The sequence below is a fragment of the Syngnathus leptorhynchus genome, chromosome 18, assembly GCF_054491065.1.
Source record: "Syngnathus leptorhynchus isolate UIUO chromosome 18, UIUO_Slep, whole genome shotgun sequence".
Lineage (NCBI taxonomy): Eukaryota > Metazoa > Chordata > Actinopteri > Syngnathiformes > Syngnathidae > Syngnathus > Syngnathus leptorhynchus.
In genome coordinates, this window is record NC_141212.1 from 6,859,387 (window position 1) to 6,877,782 (window position 18,396).

At 43.0% G+C, this 18,396-nt stretch overlaps 1 protein-coding gene across 1 annotated transcript; it reads left to right on the top strand.

Annotated features, from left to right (window-relative positions):
* Positions 1-123: 123 nt before the first annotated feature.
* Positions 124-18,081, top strand: susd6 (sushi domain containing 6). Its single transcript, XM_085937753.1, has 7 exons — positions 124-381; positions 5,066-5,239; positions 13,824-14,018; positions 14,353-14,547; positions 14,629-14,767; positions 15,525-15,982; positions 16,062-18,081. The coding sequence occupies exons 2-7, from the start codon at positions 5,107-5,109 to the stop codon at positions 16,085-16,087; spliced, it is 1,146 nt and encodes a 381-aa protein (XP_085793879.1). The 5' UTR covers positions 124-381; positions 5,066-5,106; the 3' UTR covers positions 16,088-18,081.
* Positions 18,082-18,396: the final 315 nt, after the last annotated feature.

The window sequence follows — 18,396 nt, forward strand, 5'->3', positions numbered from 1 at the left end:
TTTAGCTCATTTTTCTTTGTCTCTATGTGCTCTTACGCTGAAGGGTATTGCCTTTATTTTGAAGGGGTCCTGAGGATGACTTGACAGATTAGGACACGCCCTTTTCACGGAGTAGCCATGGAAACCGCGCGAGAGCTAGGCAGCTGGTCGAGTTCTCACACTGCGAGTGTTTCCGCTCACCTAAAATAAAGAACTGGCGATCCGATCCCAGCCGAGGACAAGGAAACAACAGCTCGTCGCAGGGGAAATACAACGACAGAGACAACACAATTTGATCATTTTTCCGTCACCGTACTGCGTCGTGTGTGTTTGCTTACACCACGGTTAAATGCGTCGAATGTGAATAAAGGAGGAGCGCTTGCCGCTGGTTACCTATTGTCGGTAAGTCGCTTTTTATTTTGCCAACCAAGCGGAGAAAGGCCACTCCGAGAACTGCATTTGGTCCAATGTTTTGTTTTTTGTTTTTATAATAATGAAATAATGATGCATTCTCTAGTTTCTTATTTATAAAGTTGGTACTACAGTGCTGTTAATTAAACTAGACCAAAAACAGCGAGCACGCTATACAATGCTGTCAATCTACTGAATTAATTTTCTGCGAGCTTTTATTGTCTTCTGCTATGAGCGTGTGTTCATGTTCATACAAATGTGCACGTGCGTGTGCGTGTTTTCTCGGCAACCCATCACGTTCTTTGTTTAAATATCTCGCAGTACATTTGCACGTGTCCGAGCGTGTGACTGACTGCTGCTGCGAAGGCGGCTGGACGTCTCCTGCGACTTGGAAGTGATTTGTTCTGGTGTTGACATTGGTGGGGTTGCTCATGTGTTCCCCCAACACCACTGTCCTTTTGTTCCATGAATACAGTGTGAGTCCGTTTCCTCTTTGCTGGAAAGGACAAAAACGTCACGCACTTACCGTACACGAGGATGGAAGTGATTACTGCCTGTCTGGTTGTAATGTAATAATGACAAAGCAAAGAAAAAGGAGAAAGAAACAAACTTAAGGGCGACTTTGGGTATGATGAAATGTTTAAACCTCTAGGTTCTTCAGATTGTGCCAAAGGTTTTTTTTTTTTTCTGGCATAGTGGAACCTAAGGTCGAACAAAATGATGGTTGGTCTGCAGCTTGGTCTTGGATCAAACTGTCACCATCGACGGCCCAATTTATAAGTGGCATTTTAACATTTATCGAACCAGAAGTGGAAAGTTTATAAATATTTCAATTTCCCCCAGTTTCTCAAGTCCGCATTCTGAAATGAGTAATTAAACGCAGCACCAAGTTTATTTCCGAAAAAACTAACTAACGTAAATACCGTGTGACGTCATTTTGTCGGAATGTTTTGTGCAAATGTGCGTCACGTCACAGACACATTCCATCAGAAGTCGCATTTGTTTTCGGAATGTGAACGAGTACATAAAAAGATTGGATGTAACTCTAAATCCGAATTTGGCATCATGCCCTAGCCAAAATGTGTGTGTGTGTGTGTGTGTGTGTGTGTGTGTGTGTGTGTGTGTGTGTGTGTGTGTGTGTGTGTGTGTGTGTGTGTGTGTGTGTGTGTGTGTGTGTGTGTGTGTGTGTGTGTGTGTGTGTGTGTGTCAAAGTCCGCTTTATTGTGTATGTATATGTATGTATATGTATGTATGTCTATGTATGTGTGTGTATGTATGTGTTTATATGTATGTATGTATATGTATATATACACATCATAATGAATTTTACGTAATGTTGCACCGTGGTGTTTTGACACCTCTGCGCCCAGACTTTGAACAAAAGTTTTTTTTTTTTGTCTGGCCTCAGCCTTTTTCCATACTTGTCAGCATTGGATAATGATAGTCTATTATTTCTACTTTTCTTTTTATGCAACGTTTGGATTGGTTCACTTTATACCGATCACAAAGAGTGACTAGTGTGTGCCATGCAAAGCTTCATCTTTGCGTTCCATCCACAAGCTCCGGTGCCTCTACCAATTGCGGTAGCGTTGGGGCCTATCGTGTGGAAATATCCTCTCGGCTGTTTCTTTGGCACAATGACTGCTTTCTGTCCATGCTTGTGCTGCTGCTTTCCTTGGACCGCTCACATTCACGGAGCTGCAGGCAGCTGAAAAGCTGCGGTAACAGCCTGCTGGATGGGTGCTTGTCAGGCTGGTGTCTGAAGTGGACAGTTGCCTAGTTGAACATCTTATACAGATCCATTATTTGTTACTGTTCGACCATTAATTTAGTCATAAGAACAGTAATAGACGTCAGACGTCAACATCACATGGAAGAGACACTGGCAATATGCTGCAACACTTGGGTAAATTAGAATAAACTGTTTTATAGTTTAAACAATTTATATCATTGGTTGGAAGAACCTAAATGCACTAAACAAACGTGTATTGATATTGATTTGGTCGTTTGAGGTGTTTGTTTACACAGTTCTTTGACCTTTATTGTATACATACTAAATGGTTTATGATTGACTCGTATTGGGATTTCAAATGGTTACATTACATTTTTCTCCTTGTAATTATATTTAGTGTCTCTGTAAGTAGTCGTTGTACTTTGTAGTTGTCTTCTTGCTATCCTGCAATGCACAATGGCGCAACAACTTAAGCGATAGCATCGGTAGCTAACAGGATGAAGTGAGGTGTTATTGATATACTCCCATCATGTCCGATAATCATTACGGTGACGTAATTGCATGTGACGTGTGAACAGATTAGACCGTTGGTTTACCGGACATGTTTTTGGTTTAGCATGTTTGTGGTTAGCATCCTCCAACATGCTGAGATGGGATGTAGAGAGGATATTAAAATGCAGCTCAAGCACTTTAATCATATGCTCAAATCCTGCTTCCAAAACGACACAGCACTGCATATTTCTCATGATAACCCCCCCCCCCCCCCCCATGCTTTAGTTATAGATGCCACCCTGCGTGAACCTGCATAAAAACACAATTTAAATAAAGTGGCAAGTGGGAGTCTGTTTTTTTTTTTTGCACAGACTCATTTCTTCGTGCACTGTCAGCAAACATATGCTGGCTCAAACAAGGGCTGTCACAAGTCTTTTTAGAATCTATAATTTCTTCACTTTTGCATTCGATACCTCATTGTGTAGTTCATGACTTATCTGAAAGCTTATGTGTGAAACTAATTAACATGATTGTGCTTAACTTTTCACTTTGCAAACATAGAGGCCGCTCAATATTACTATGACCTCCCCCAAGAGCGCAAGCTTTCATTAGAAATGCCTTTCCAGCAGAATCTCGTGAACGTAAAGCTTTTTTTTTTTTTTCCTCCGTTTGACTTTAGATTGTCCTTAATATTGGAATTGCTTTTCTATATAGTTCAGCTCAACCGCAACGTCTCTGAATCAGACCCATCGGAGAAGAGTCTTAGTGTATTTGTCTTTGTGTTTTTCACAGAACATAAAAAATGGTGTAAATGTGCCAGGTGCGCATTTTCACACATAGACATTGAATAATAATTAAAAAAAAAGACAGCCCCGTAAGGGTGTTTTGAAGAGGCTGGTGACACCAGATTAATGTCAGCAACTCCTACTACTGTTATTTGGAGCCTGATGTCAGTTTGAAAGTCACGTGTTTACAGTATCACCATCAAAGCAGCTCTGGGTCATCTGTCAAGTGGCCGTACAGCAGATCTGCAATCATATCCGCTGCCCTCAAATTGTAACCTTGCCATTACAGTTGCCATTAGCTCAGCAGCCGTGTGTGTGTGTGTGTGTGTGTGTGTGTGTGTGTGTGTGTGTGTGTGTGTGTGTGTGTGTGTGTGTGTGTGTGTGTGTGTGTGTGTGTGTGTGTGTGTGTGTGTGTGTGTGTGTGTGTGTGTGTGTGTGTGTGTGTGTGTGTGTGTGTGTGTGTGTGTGTGTGTGTGTGTGTGTGTGTGTGTCCCCCCACTCTCTCAGTCAAGAGTACACTGTCTGTCTGCAAATTCCACATAGATAACAAATACTGCTCCCTCTTCACAATCTCTCAGTAGCAACCGTGGCAAGATTTAGAGTCGTCTGCAGTAGAGTCTCAACGATGTAATAAAGACCAGTTGTATCATCAGGGTGGGCAAGCTTTCTCATAATTCAATTTGATTACAATTCAGAGGGCTAAGATTTGATTTAATTAGAGTCTTGATGCGATTGGAATCGATGCATGTTTGAAACTTTATTTGTAATTACACCAATTTTCATGATTAGTTTTGAAATATAATTTTTTATCATGTTTTTTTTTAGTTATTTTAAAAGTGAGATTTGAAAATACTCGCTGAGTGTCATTAAAAGCAAAGACAATTTGCAGTTTGAGTATTTTAGCTGGAAGCACAGTCAGCACACGTCGCGGGCCACATAGAACAATGTGGTGGCCTGAGTCTGGCCCCTCGACCTTGAGTTTGACATCAATGCCTTAAAGTATTGCATGATTATGGTTCAATAGAACGGCACACCCATCATGTCATGTTTCATTCCTCGTCGCCACTTACCGTCACATGCCGCACCACCCACCTCAATAAGCAGGTGCTTGTCCCAAAATAAACACATTGGCGTCAATTAATCGTCCCGCCTACCTTTCACGTGTCTGTAATGCTGCTTGGTCATTGCCAGCTGGGATTTGTTTTCCTGTTGCATCATCGCTACCGGAGCATTAACCGTTAGTTTATTTCGATCTTGGTTGAAAGCCAAGAGTTCGGACAGAAGGTTGACTACGGGAATTTTCGTGCTGCCAATGTTTCGGACTCAAAGCCTCCGGAACTCAAATAGCAAGTCATGCAGTAATCAATTAGTGGTCTGATGGTGCACTTTTCAGTTTTGCTATAGCTTCTAATCGGAATATCGTTCGCCATCCCCCCCCAATTGTCTCTGTTGTGGTTTACATAATCTGATCCTGAATGTGGATAATAATCCCTGACTGTTTTTCTCTCTCTCTCTCTTTCTGTCTCTCTCTCTTTCTGTCTCTCTCTCTTTCTGTCTCTCTCTCTCTCTCTCTCTCTCTCTCTCTCTCTCTCTCTCTCTCTCTCTCTCTCTCTCTCTCTCTCTCTCTCTCTCTCTCTCTCTCTCTCTCTCTCTGTTCATGGAACAGGTTAAACCGTAGCGGACTCTTGCCGGTTGTTGGAGGAAAAGATGTGCAATGGAATGGTAGCGTTACATACGAGAGCCCCATCCTCCCTCTCCTCCTCCTCCTCTCTATCCTACAGGCTGGCCTTCCTCTCACTTCTCCTCCTCTTCACCGTGCTCCCCTATGGCCGCGCATCAGGTAAGCCACACACAAAAACAAAATTACAGATTTAACTGGGTTCCACTGACCTTTGACCCTTGGGTCCACTCAGCAGTCCTGGCTCCCGTTCATCATCTTAATGAATCATAACAGTCCCATCAGCCGTTTTGGTTGAAATGGAGAGATGATGTTGTCTGCGCCAGTCATATGTTTATAATCAGATGTGACAACTCATGTCCTCAGAACCTTTCTCAGAGTAAGCAAGCGTTGGATTTTAGTCTGCACCAATCCAGGTCAGGTTTCATACCTCAATAGGACAAAAAAAAAAAAAACTTTCATTCGGTTCACGTGTGAACCTAATCTAGTTTGATCAAGGACAATACACTTGTATGATAAAATACAACTACGTTGTTGACATCGCAGGCGTTCACTTCAGCTCTCTGATGTCCCTCCTACACACACAAGCACACGCCATCTGCAAGCACACTCGCACACACAAAGGCAGCTCGTGAAATGTGCCAGATGTCCTTGCTGCCGGGTTCAGGGCGACTATGGATGTGTTCATTTAAATAGGGTGGATACAGTATGTAATGTTTGGCTGCCCATTGGGCTTTGCTGGAAGTGTTAATAGGTTTACTTTCCTGAATTCCTTGAATAAATCAATGTGTTTGTGTGAATAAGTGTGTGTGCAACACAATAGGAAAAGAGGGAGGTGGCACTGTGTAGCAGCTCTCTTATGTAACACGTGATTTTTCTGACGCTCACGTTCAGGGTCCAATACACTGCCAAAGCTAGTCCGGGCTAAATGTAGCCTTAAATCTGTGGATCACGTGTGTGTGTCTGCTCAGCTGTTGGTGGTGCATCCTTTTTGCTCGCCCCTGACATATTTTTAAGCCTTTTTATTTTATGATGTGCAATTTTTCAATCGGTTTCATAACAATGTCCACCTTGACACATTCAATGTGCAATAATAACATGCAAGCTCACTGTGACATAAAAAATAAGAGCCCTCCAAATGAACATGAGCTAGCTAGAAAATGTTTTTAATGAAATCTCAGTATACATAATTCACTCAGGTAATCCCCTTGACAGATTTCAGGGATGGAGATTGCACTGGACATTTTCATGAATATAAAATCCCATTACTAAAGGAGACACTTTTGGAGTAGACCATGTAGTCTTGCTTCACGTTGCATCAGTTTATTCTCTACGCTAGGTTCTTCGTGAATTATATTTGTCAACAGCATTTTGGGGCCTGAAAATGCAAAACCAGGGTTCTGCAGCCGAAGTTGACGAGCCGTAGAACTAATGATAGTCTTTGCCATAGACAGTGAGTCAGAGCTTCAAGAATAAAGACTCAGCTGGGTTTTATTCACATGATCACATGCCTTGTTTTCTGCTGTAACAGCATTATGAATCAGGAGGCTCAGATGGTGTTTTTATGGGTCCAGTTAAGTAGATAAACTAAACACCAAAACCCACATAAGTCTCCCACAAACAGACCCTGCTGTGTTGCTAATATTTATATGTGAGAACAGGAAATGGCTGCCCTTGGGCCAGAGCTAAAAATGCTGTAAAAGGTTGAATATACATCTGGATTTATTTGGGGGGGAAAAAATCCGCTTGGGTATCAGAATGTGTCTATTTACACACTCGAGGCTTGCGGCATTTCTGAAAGCTTTTTTTTTTATTTTATTTACACACACCGAAGCCTGGGGACAATAGCTCCTGCACAATTAACTGCGGAGGATTAATCCCTGAAGTCCTGTTATCCCGGCGGTTTGTAGGCATGCAGGCCAAGGCAGTATGTTGACTACGACCCCCCACCCCGCCCCACTCTGAAATGGGAGAACAAAGAGGGCTTTGAGGGGGGTGTTGGAAGCCACAGGCCAAAGCACTGCAAGCTGTAGCTCCACTCGATCACCAGCCTGCAATTACCAGTGCTGCGAACACAGCGCTGCCCTTGCCCCCAAGATATCTCTCTGCGTTTTCATTTCAATCATTATCCAGGTGAGACCAGGGGACCATTTGGGGTTGAATCCTTCAGTCCCCCATGTGTGTCATTGAACAGCTTTCTAATCCAATCTAGCCCTAAAGGGAACATTAAAGCACCTCACCGGACAACAACATGCTCCACAGAAGCAAATTGAGCAGCAAGGCGAAACATCACGTACGCCATTTTATTCACTTTGAACAGTTGAGAGATGTTGCTGGCTGCTGCGACGATAAACAAAAGATTTTGGGGGCACAAGTTGTGATCACTGTTAAAACATAAAGTAAGCCAGTGGCGGTTATGCAGCGCTAGTTACTAAATTGTTTCCTGGTGAAAGATGTGCGGTCGAAGCACCAGGCAGTCATAATAATTTCCAATGGGCGTCATCTAAGGGATCAGCCTGCTGAGTAGAAGACATCCCTGACTAATGAGCTGCTATATATATCCCCCAGTCTCTTCTCTTGTCTTCTTGCCTGCATATAGCCTTTTTTCCCCTCCAAACTTGACTCTGACATTACATTTCTCGTTTGTCATTGTCTCCTCTATATCATTTTCTGATTCTAACTTATGAATCTTTCTTATTTTTCTATACGTATATTGAAGATGTAGTTCATCCTCCATTTTAAAAGGGTTCTTCACAGGCCTGGTAAAAAAAAAAAAAAAAAAGCAAAAAGTATGGTGTTGGATCACACTGTATGTCAACATAACTCGTTGAAACAAGTCATCAAGATTTGCAACGGCAGACCCTGACTGCTTTAGACATTTCCATTCCGCAAGGCCTTGGGCAACTCTAATGACGCATACAGCTGACTTCTTCTGCTGCCTGTAGGTGGTCTCAATCTTGATTTTTATTCTCCTCTACTTAAGTACTTAATGACCCGAAACTCACTGATGATAAAACTATGCACAATGCGTTCCAAAGTACAGTCGCTTAGAAGTGCTAGGTGTCCCAAAATTCGCCTCGCTAAGCCCTAATCGACCGCACTGCTCTTTACAACATTATGGATCGATTAATCCTTCTATTAGTTTCTGTCTAGCATCAGCATTGTTGGACGCTTTTATCATAAAAACTTGCCCACTCTTCCAGTGAAGCCGTCCATAGTGAGTGCATAAGGGAAACAAAGCGCACGCAGAGAGTGAGACGCTCTTCTGACGGATTGATTATGAGCTTAGGGGAAGGGCCGGGGCCTGTACATGCACTATCTTGCTGCATTTTTGTTGATTGCTGTCATGTGACAAGGCGCTGTGCCCTTCGGTTTTACTAAACTCACCGCTTCGCAAACATCGTCAGTATTGCTGCTGCTGCTGCTGCTTTGGTGTTTTTTGTGTAGACTGTGGAAACTTTAACACCGCCAGCTCGGTTAAAAATAGAACTTTGACGTCTGTAGCAGTCATTGGCAGCGAATGAGTTAAATGTAACTGGCCATGCATGATACGACGACTTGGTTTTCTTACACTAGTAATGGTGGCTAGTTCTTGCTCTTAATGACCTTATAAATGCTCTGAATATCCCACAAACATCACATCTATTTCCTGTCTCTATTACTTCCTGTTTAGTTTTTGAGCTGTCGGCTCCCATGCCTCATAGTGTGGCGCTTTCTCAGTTAACCTGAATTCTTTCTGTCCAGTGACAGCAGTGAAAGGCACATTTCTGGGGGGGGTTTTTCTCCAAAACAATCAGTCAGCACTTCAAACAAAAGCAAAGACAATGCAGATGTGGGGTGCAGTCATGTTTTTGTTTTAAATGGTCTCTCCCCAGTTGGAGCAGAATATTTATGTGCTGTTTATTACTCTGTAAATTGAAGGGAATTAACAGCTTCACACTGACTCCTCCGTTTAATAACACTGCTGTACTATTGATTTTGGTCACTGTATTGGACGCATTAAAAAAAAAAAAACATTCTCAAGGTTTGCAGTCTGCAGAGGTTATTTGACTTCGATGGTAAGGTGCCAGACTCGATTAATCGCGCTGCCTTTCACCTTCGGCAAATGTCCTCAACCCCTTTGCAAGCTGGCAGGGTTTGCCTTCTGAAATATGATCAGATCACAGTTGTCACAGTTCCACTGACAGTCTGGGAGGGGCAAATGGAGAGTGTGCTCAACACATGCACATGTGCAAAGGAAAGGGGGGGGGGGGTCCCCATCACTCTCTTTTGTTTTCCCCCTGTAAACTGAGAGGAAGGAATTCTGCCTCCCAGCTGTCCTCAGTGTTGAGGATGATAGAAGAGACTCACTGTTAGCCTTTATCCCATCTGTTCTTCAGGTCAGTGTGTGTGTGTGTGTGTGCGTTGGTTGGGGGTGGGGGGGTGGGGGGTCACACAATAGTGCCCCCCCCCCTTTCCCCTGCCCTCAACCGCTTTGGACTCGCATGCATATCCGACGCCTTCAAATGCAAAAAGTGTCTGTTGTTCTTTAGGGAGGAACGCTGCACCCTATCCCTCTGCAAGCAAGAACAATGGGATGCAATCACAGCAGCACACGCGGCTCGCCTCAATACATTGCAACACCAGGGGCGGATGGGTGGGGTGGGGTGAGGTGGGGGATGTCTCTGTCTGTTTAGAGACTTCCTTCTCCCTGGGTGGATGTGTAATGTGTTCACTTTAGTCCCCTACAAGGACAGATTTGTTGGTTTTTGTTTTTTTTTAAAACCACAGCTGTTTAAGAGTTTCTGATGTTTTTCTGGGGCTGGTTTTAGATCTTAGTGGTTCAGTTCAAACGGTTTTATCTTCTGTGCACTTTTCTCCACTCCCTCCTTGTGGTGCAGTTGTTGTCAGTAGTGTTTTGTCTATCCACCCATTATCAGGGTAAACATGAAGTGTCTCTTAATGCTTAGCTAAATATTAGTTGTCCAATATTACGATGTGTCCTCCCTATTTGACCAGTTCTAAGTCAAAGTGTGAGTTTCATTACGACAGCACATTGTTCAACAACAGTGAAGAAACAATAAATAACAGATAGTTATGGTGACATTGTAATTTATTATTCATGTAGAGTTACCACATAAAATGCTGCTCTTATTGTTTGTTTTTGCCTTTTTACGTAAATAGAGATTGTATTTCTGGGCTTTATTGGTATTCAATATTTTATATGACAAATTATGGCCTTTACTGTGCATTTTTTATGTATTTTTATTTTATATGTGTATTGATTACAACATTTTGGCTAAGTAGAAGAGTAGGATCCATTGGCAAACCTGGAAGTGAGGAAAAAAACAACATCTAAAACATGACATATTTCATCAAAAACAGCAGCTCTGCAGAGCAAAAACAAAAAACATATTTACAAGGCCAAAGAGAGCATCATCATCCTTTACGTTTTAATCTTAATCCAACCCACGCATAAATTCCCCTGATTCACAACACACACACACTCATTTAGGGTCTATTGTTCAGGAGAGCATCGAAACAGCTGGTTGCAAAAGTCATCAGTATCTGATCTGCTTTAGAGCGCGCACAGTTTGTAATAGAGGATAATTAGAATTTTAATTTGCCTTGAGGGAAAGACCGTTTTAACCCCCCCCCCTCCCTCCCCAATGGTGTTTTCCCCAATCTAACCCCCCTCCAGCGCTATGTAGGCTGGTGCCATTGGTAACAGATGGGGAAAGGGAGATATTCACAGCCATTTCAGAATAAGTCGGGGGATTTTAACACCACCCCCACCCTGTATGTCCCCTACAATGCTTAGGGATCGTACAAAAGTGTGCTTGGTGTGTTTACATTCGGGATGGAAATCTTCACCATCAAAGCGATACGATACACGTCTCGATACACTGCCAACGATTCGATGCATTGACGATTCATGGAATTGCCAATGAAAAGAGGCGATACGATTCTCCCATCTCCTGCGATACGGTGCCATACAGTACGATTTAATGTGATACGATGCAACTGCATCTTACAGATTGTATCGATTTTCCGATGCATATCGGTGAATCTTCCCAACCCTAGTTTACGTGTTTTCAGTTCTTGTTCAAGAGTGAGGACATGACAGCGTCGTGAGTGGATTTGTCATAAACTTGTTACGGCCACAAACAAGTAAACGGTTGTAAATTGAAACAACACGTCGACTGTCTTTATTCAGTAGTTCTGCTATTTTTTTTTGTAATCCCCTCCAATACGTTCTCTTGTTCATCAAGCTGACATCAGACTTATGAGAGAACATTTTGTGTTTAACGGTGACTCATTGGAACAAACCAGGGTGGGGTGAACTGGTATTGCTTAGTGTTTTTTTTTTTTCCTTCTATCTTTTCCATAAAAGAAAGAGACAGATACTGGAACTAGACCAAGATTGTACTCATATTGCTTCAATAGTTTGACCAATTTGCATTTTGTTGACACAGGCCAGTTCTAACCAAGCCTTGTTGTATGAATCTAAGCCTTCTCAGATGGGAGTCAAAACGTTTTTCCAAAACAAAACAGTCCAGTTTCGATTGATTCAAAACCCTGAGAAAGAAACGACCTGGATGAAAGAGAATGTCTACAAGCAAGTTTCTTAACACAAGTGGATTTCTGCGGTCACTTCCTTGTTCTCCTGGTCATAAACAGACTCCACCCCCAACTCTCTTTCTTTCTCTCTCTCTCTCTCTCTCTCTCTCTCTCTCTCTCTCTCTCTCTCTCTCTCTCTCTCTCTCTCTCTCTCTCTCTCTCTCTCTCTCTCTCTCTCTCTCTCTCTCTCTCTCTCTCGCTCTCTCTTTCAACATATCCAGCCCCCCCATGAGCCTTTGCGTTTATTATGGGCGCAACTTCCTCCGGGCAGCGCGCATGTTCAAAACAGTGCTCTTATAGCTACTGATTTAACTGCTTGTTAGTTTACAAGCTACACCAGACATGGTGTATTTAGAAAAGGAAACAAAGACAAACAAAAAATAACATCAACACTTCTGAAGTCATTTATTTTTGCACACCGAATGCAGGAAATAGCCATCTGCACTGTAGCGGTACAATTCACTTGAAGTGTACTCATTTCTATGAATTCATCTGATGTGGTCTCTTGGGCTAAATTGCCCAGCGCTATAATGACATTTGCTCCCTAGAGCCTCTGTATGAACAGCACAAGCTTTTCCTGGCATGAGAAAGGAAGCTTGGCTGACTGGGTTTCTTATATGGACCACACGTTTCAAAACGGATTCACATTTTCCTGGCTTCAGGGTTCGTTTCGACTGCACCCACTAACCTCGGCGAAATGATCTGCGTGCCTGACTTTTTAGCCCTGGGGAGTTAGCATTGTTGTCCTATAATGCAGGACTCTACAGAAGGTTTAGTAATAATCTGCTAGTTAAAAACATGTTGTTGTTTTTTTAAATGGATGGAGTTCTGTTGATAGCAATAATTAACATTCCTTTGTTTTTATCAGTGTATTTACATATAGAATGGACATTGTAGAATGTTTTGTTTGCAAGAAAAGAGAGTCTTTTGTGTCCCCTGCAGACTCACAGCTCGAGGTCATCAATTCATCACCTTCCCTCATCCCATTAGCACCCTCTCGTCTTCTCTCTCACTCTGCGTTTAAGCATTACGGCCTCCAGTTACACAAGCCATAGGAGCGAGGACTTGAATGAGAACAGTTTATGACTCACAACTCTCAACATGTTCTATAAGCTATCAAATTATGTTCGAGGCTCATAACATGTTTGCCTAAGATGATTGGTGTGTACAACACGTGTAAGCAAATGATATCCTCTTGTTTTGGTCTACTTGGCTTTGTTTTTAGTACACAAAGAACCCCCAAATGAGTCCCTAGACGGATTCAGGAAATACACACTTGGTTTAATGTGTTTGTTTGCAATTTTGCGCCGACAGTCTAGAGTCCAATTTTTCCTCAGAAATTGCAGGAAGTAGGATGAGTTGTTCTGGGAAAATAGTTTCTCGCAATGGTTGTGTTTATTCAAGAAAAGAATTCGCATTAAGGTGTTTTTATCTTTTACAAATATGTTTTCTTAGGATATTCAATCAGCAGCTTGTTTATTCCCCTCCCAGAAATCTTAGACCCTTCACAATGCATCTTGGTATGCGTGGAACTTAGTCGCACACGTCGAGCGGTTTGAGTAGAAATGAAAGTAAAACCTTTCTTGCTACTCTCATTTACACAAGTGCTTGGATATCTAGTCAGACCTGCTCAACCGAGCAGGACATTCACAGCTCCAAATGTGTTTTTTGTTTTGTTTTTGGGCTTGTCCTCACAGTCTGCAAGACTATATCTCACACTACGGTTGAGCAAATAGAATTTAATGAATAAAGTGAAACAATTCACATCCTGTTTTGAATCCACTTAAGGTGCTTGAGGTCGTGATAGTCCTAAACAGGGTCGTTCGTCTTCACCACTCCTGCCATTTTGATACAGTGCCTCGCTCTCCATTGTGGCGTTAAATGCATCCTAGATTCAATTCCCTCAAGCTGTAATTATCTGTTCAACCTGTCAGCTTGACTGACTTTCCCCGTGAAAAGTTGTTTGACCCATCAGTTCCAACCCACAGAGACCCGCAGACATTCAGAATAATGAAGTATTCCACATATTCATACTGCAGTTGAAGTTGAAGGATGACTAGCATACCAAAAAATTTTGTATTTATTTTTATTGTCTCTTTAGCAGTCATCTAATTCCAATTCTTGACATGTTTCTGTTTTCGTGTAGGTTGTGCGCAGCCACCCGCCGTACAGCACGGAGACCTGCTGAACCTGACCGAGGCTAACAGGGACTCCTTTCCAGCGGGTGCTGTTTTGACCTATGGCTGTGAGCCTGGATACATTGCAGATGGATCTACCAGCATCATTTGTGACAGTTCCGGATCGTGGTTCAGTCAACCCCCACGCTGCATTAAAAGCAATGGTGAGTGGGTCAGGACTGCTTGGGTTTCATGGAAATACTTTCTGGACGGTTTTAAAAAATCTTTTCTGAACCATGGACCGGGTTCAGGTCAAAGCGTATCTGCCTTCAGCCATGTGTAGTAAAGCCATTAATGTAGCAATGATAACAACTCAATAAAACGGAATAGAGCCCTAAGTTGGTCCTAAGAAGGGCGGAGTTTGAAAAGTGTCTTGACCTCATTAGATAGTTGCCAAAGAGCGAGATGTAGTTGTCATAACTTGACCTATAAATCAAGACCAGGCTTGAGTTAGATTTTGTTTATGATTGTGAAAATGACTCTCCGCTGTGTCTCCAGTGTGTTTACCTCCCAATGAACCGGAAAATGGCGGCTATCGTTGTCACCCACCCGGCTGCCACCGGCTCACCCACAAAACCGTCATCGAGTACTTCTGCGACGAGGGCTACGCTCTGAAAGCCGACTACAAATTTCTCACTTGCGAGAACGGAGAGTGGGATAGTCCCATGCAGATCAGCTGCCGACTCACCCAAGGTTTGTCACCCACACACAATTTTTATTTTGGCCAACCAGTATTTGTGTGACATTCCAGCTCAATCCTGCTTCATCCCACAGACAAGGAGCCGAGCTCTCCACTCGGCATACCAGCGCTGTCTATTGTGGCGTCCACTGCTAGCTCAGTGGCACTCATCTTGCTTTTAGTCGTGCTGTTTGTGCTTGTGCAACCCAAACTCAAGTCGTTCCATCACAGCAGGTAAGAAATACGTGAAATTCATTGTCATACCAATCATAAAAAAAAATTCTTTTTATTTTGAATATATTATTGTTTATTAAAAGCTATCGGCATATTACACTGTTAACTTCTTACAAAACATTGAGTCTGACTCCTTGAGCTGCTTGCCATAATGGACCCGACTGCAAATCCGTTGCCAGTAAAGCTGTCTTCATCCAACAGATTGCTACAATAAAACTGCTAAATAAAGTGTCATCGTCATTCGGGGTCACATTGCCCATCCATTTTGATACGTATCTTACTGTGGCTCTGCGACTCGCTCTTGTTTTATCTTTCAAGAGGTTAGAACTTTTTTTTTTTAATTGACATGTTCTCTCCTCGAAAGCTTTACTGCTGCTCCAACCGCACTTTGATATTGGTTCTCGTAAAGAGCCTCCATTTCACCACACGGAGACAAAGCAGATCTGTCTTTGTTGAAAAATATCTGAAAATCAGCCTACTTGTTTTGCAATCTTGAAATACTGAAGAAAGTGAGCATTTGTGACTTTAATGATTAAAAGCCACATTAGTTTGAGCCAATGCTCATCAGCATACTTGTTCGTTGCAAAAGACTGCAACATAAAGGGATTGTTCAGTCAAGGCTAATCGCCTCCACCCACTTCTGTGGTATGCAACACACGTGACTGCACAGTACCTTTCCACCTGACCCTGCTTTTGTGATGCTATGTCTGGCTTGCCTCTCCGCCTGTTTCACTCTCTGTGTCTGTCTGGCCGTCAGGAGGGAGCAAGGAATCTCAGGCCAACCTGGTTCCATCATGGTTGAGGGGGTTCAGGTGGCACTGCCCTCTTATGAAGAAGCTGTGTATGGAAATGGGTCAGGCCCTCCTCCTCCTGCTCCACCTCCTCCAGCTCCTCCAGAGTCCAGAGTCCCTATCGTTCTATCTGAGGGTCTCCCCCAAGGGGCCACGGGAGGCCAAGATCCCAGCGAAACCCTCCACCACAGAGACTTAGACTTGTGTTTCCCATCCACCTCTTCTTCCTCATTCCCCGCCCACCATCACGCAGAGACGGTGCTTGTTCATCAGGCACCCTCCTCTTCCTCTTCTTCCTCATCATCGTGGGCTCGAGAGCACCCTGGGGGTGCGTGTGCAGCCCCTCTACCTCTCCGGAGAGACTCTGAGAGCAGCGACCAGCACAGTCTGCTCTCTGTCACCTCTGCGGATGACTTTTCTGATGGTAAATACAGTCGGAATGAAAATACAATACACTTAGTACTATTTTCAAGTGATGAATCCTGCATCCTGTCTCTCTGCAGATATCCCCTTGCTGAAGGAAGCATGAAGCCTGCCAGCGTGCTAGCAGCGATCTCCTGTCTCTCTCTTTCTCTTTCTCTCTCTGCTGACCTGGACCGAGTGTGTCTGTCAACCCCCACGTCCTCAAACACCCCTCACACGCCAGCAGAGACAGGACTAAACCATGCCACGTGCAACTGCTTCTGCTACCGATGCACAACAAAGCCATCTACCAGTACATGCTGCACCACAAGCAGTGATGGAACGCCAGAGGAGCCAACTCGAGACGAGACAAAGCGGCGGCACCTCATTAAAAAATCCTTTCCAGCCTTTCTATACAATTCAAACGTACATACTCAGTCAAGGCTATGGGCTACACTCACCTCCTCCTCTATATTATAGTTGACAGAAGCTTTCCGTCTGAGGACAGTATAGCGATCAATGGATTCAAAACCAGAAACGTGAAGAAATGTGCTCCTGGCTCTATAGTATTCCGAATTGTCTTCCCGCTGTACGTACTTGAAGAGTTGCGAGTGACAGTTGGGATGTTGTGGCCCTCTTTGTGAATGCTGCATGTTGTTTTTAGTGATGGCTGTCACTGCGCTGTGGCCCACTCTGAATTAAGCATGAAGCCTCTTCTGTATGTATCTCTCTCTCTCCTCTCTTGCTAGCTGTCTCTGTATCCAGGCAACATCCAGCATATGGATGAACGGGATCAGTTGGGAGGAGTTGAAAGCAGTGTGGAGACCTGCTTCTAGAACCTGGAAGAGCTTTCTTTCCTCTTCTGAGGCATGAGGACGATTGATTGTTGTCTTGGTTCCGAGAAGCGACATTACACCGGAGATCCTGGTTTATCTAAGAGCTGATTGGTCATGATTAGACCTAAATTTACAACTAGCTCGGACAAAATGTTCCTTTAGTATTTATTGTTTGACGTGCGGCTCGGTTTGTTCTGCTTTGACGAGTCTGACTGTGTGCGTGCGTTTGCGTCTGTGTATGAAGGGCATTGCCTTTCAATAAAGTCCGCCTCGTAACAGCCATTTATTGACCGCCCGCTCCTCAGACTAGAGGCAATATTTCGTGATACTTGACCAACGTTTCATGAAAACATCAAATCGCTCAAATAGTACAGCAATGAGCCCATTATTTTATGAATCAATATTGATGCTGACTGGCTTGTCACCCGCCATCACACTGAAAAGAAAAAAACACATTTGTGCATTACTGACATAACTGCAGCTGGTTGCAGTGAAATAAAAAGTGGAATAATTATCTTTTGTATACCCTGGCCCCAGAGCATAAAATCGTAAAGCCAAGAGCATATTTAAAAGTCAAGCTTTTTGTCACCCTGTCTTAATGTCATTAGATGTTTTTTTGTGGTTGAGCTGTCCAACATGAACACAGCATGACCCCACACACCCCCACCACGCCCAAAAATATCAAACCCGATGTGAGTTATCTGATTTTTTTTGGCTTTTCATTATTATTGCAAACAGAATGTTGCCTTAGACCTGTACTTTCCCCCCCCCCCCCCCCCACCCACATGTATGATCGTAAGCATCCGCTTTGGCGATTGCTTTTTCACTATTGCAACATTTCCTGTTTTCCCAAAGGCCTTACTTTATTTTTTCTATTCTATGCATACAATTGTCTTTATTCATCACTGTTTATTTTGTCGTTAAAAACTAACGTCCATCCTTTTTGGTCCTTCCCTTGTTTTCCTGCTACTGTGCTGATGACACTGATGATTTTTATGCGCCTCTGTGTTTCATAATTGCTTCTCTTCGCTACCTTGCGTAAACAATTATGGGGTTAAAGTTTAATAAAAACAAAGCAAAAGCAATTTACATTGTGTTTAGAGGCACTGTTGTACAGTGTCTCCTACAGTACACTTTCATTCTTGGTTTGAATACTTTCAGCTTCTGATCTTCCCCTGTACATGGCAGTGGGTGTGAGAATATTAATTTAATATTTGTATAAAGTTTAATTTAATTTTACAGTGTGTATATAACTTTCTAAATAAAGCTTTCTTTTGAATGTGAATGATGTGTCATTTATTCAAGTTTATGTAAGACGTTTGGAAGCCAGCTAGAATGTTGATTAGCTGTCACTTATTGTGGTTAGTTATATTGGCCATATAGTGTCAAAATAATAAATTGAAATTATCAATGGGTCAGTCCTTTGGGGGCATAACAATGTGCAATTTAGAGTCCTCAGATGACCTGTGCAGCAGAAAGTATTCCAGTCGAAAGTCAAAGTTGACTATTGTGCTAAAATACTTATACAATGCAGTTTCCTGTCCTCATCATGGATTGTATGGGAACGACACCTGGTGGCGCGTATGTGAAATAACTCAAC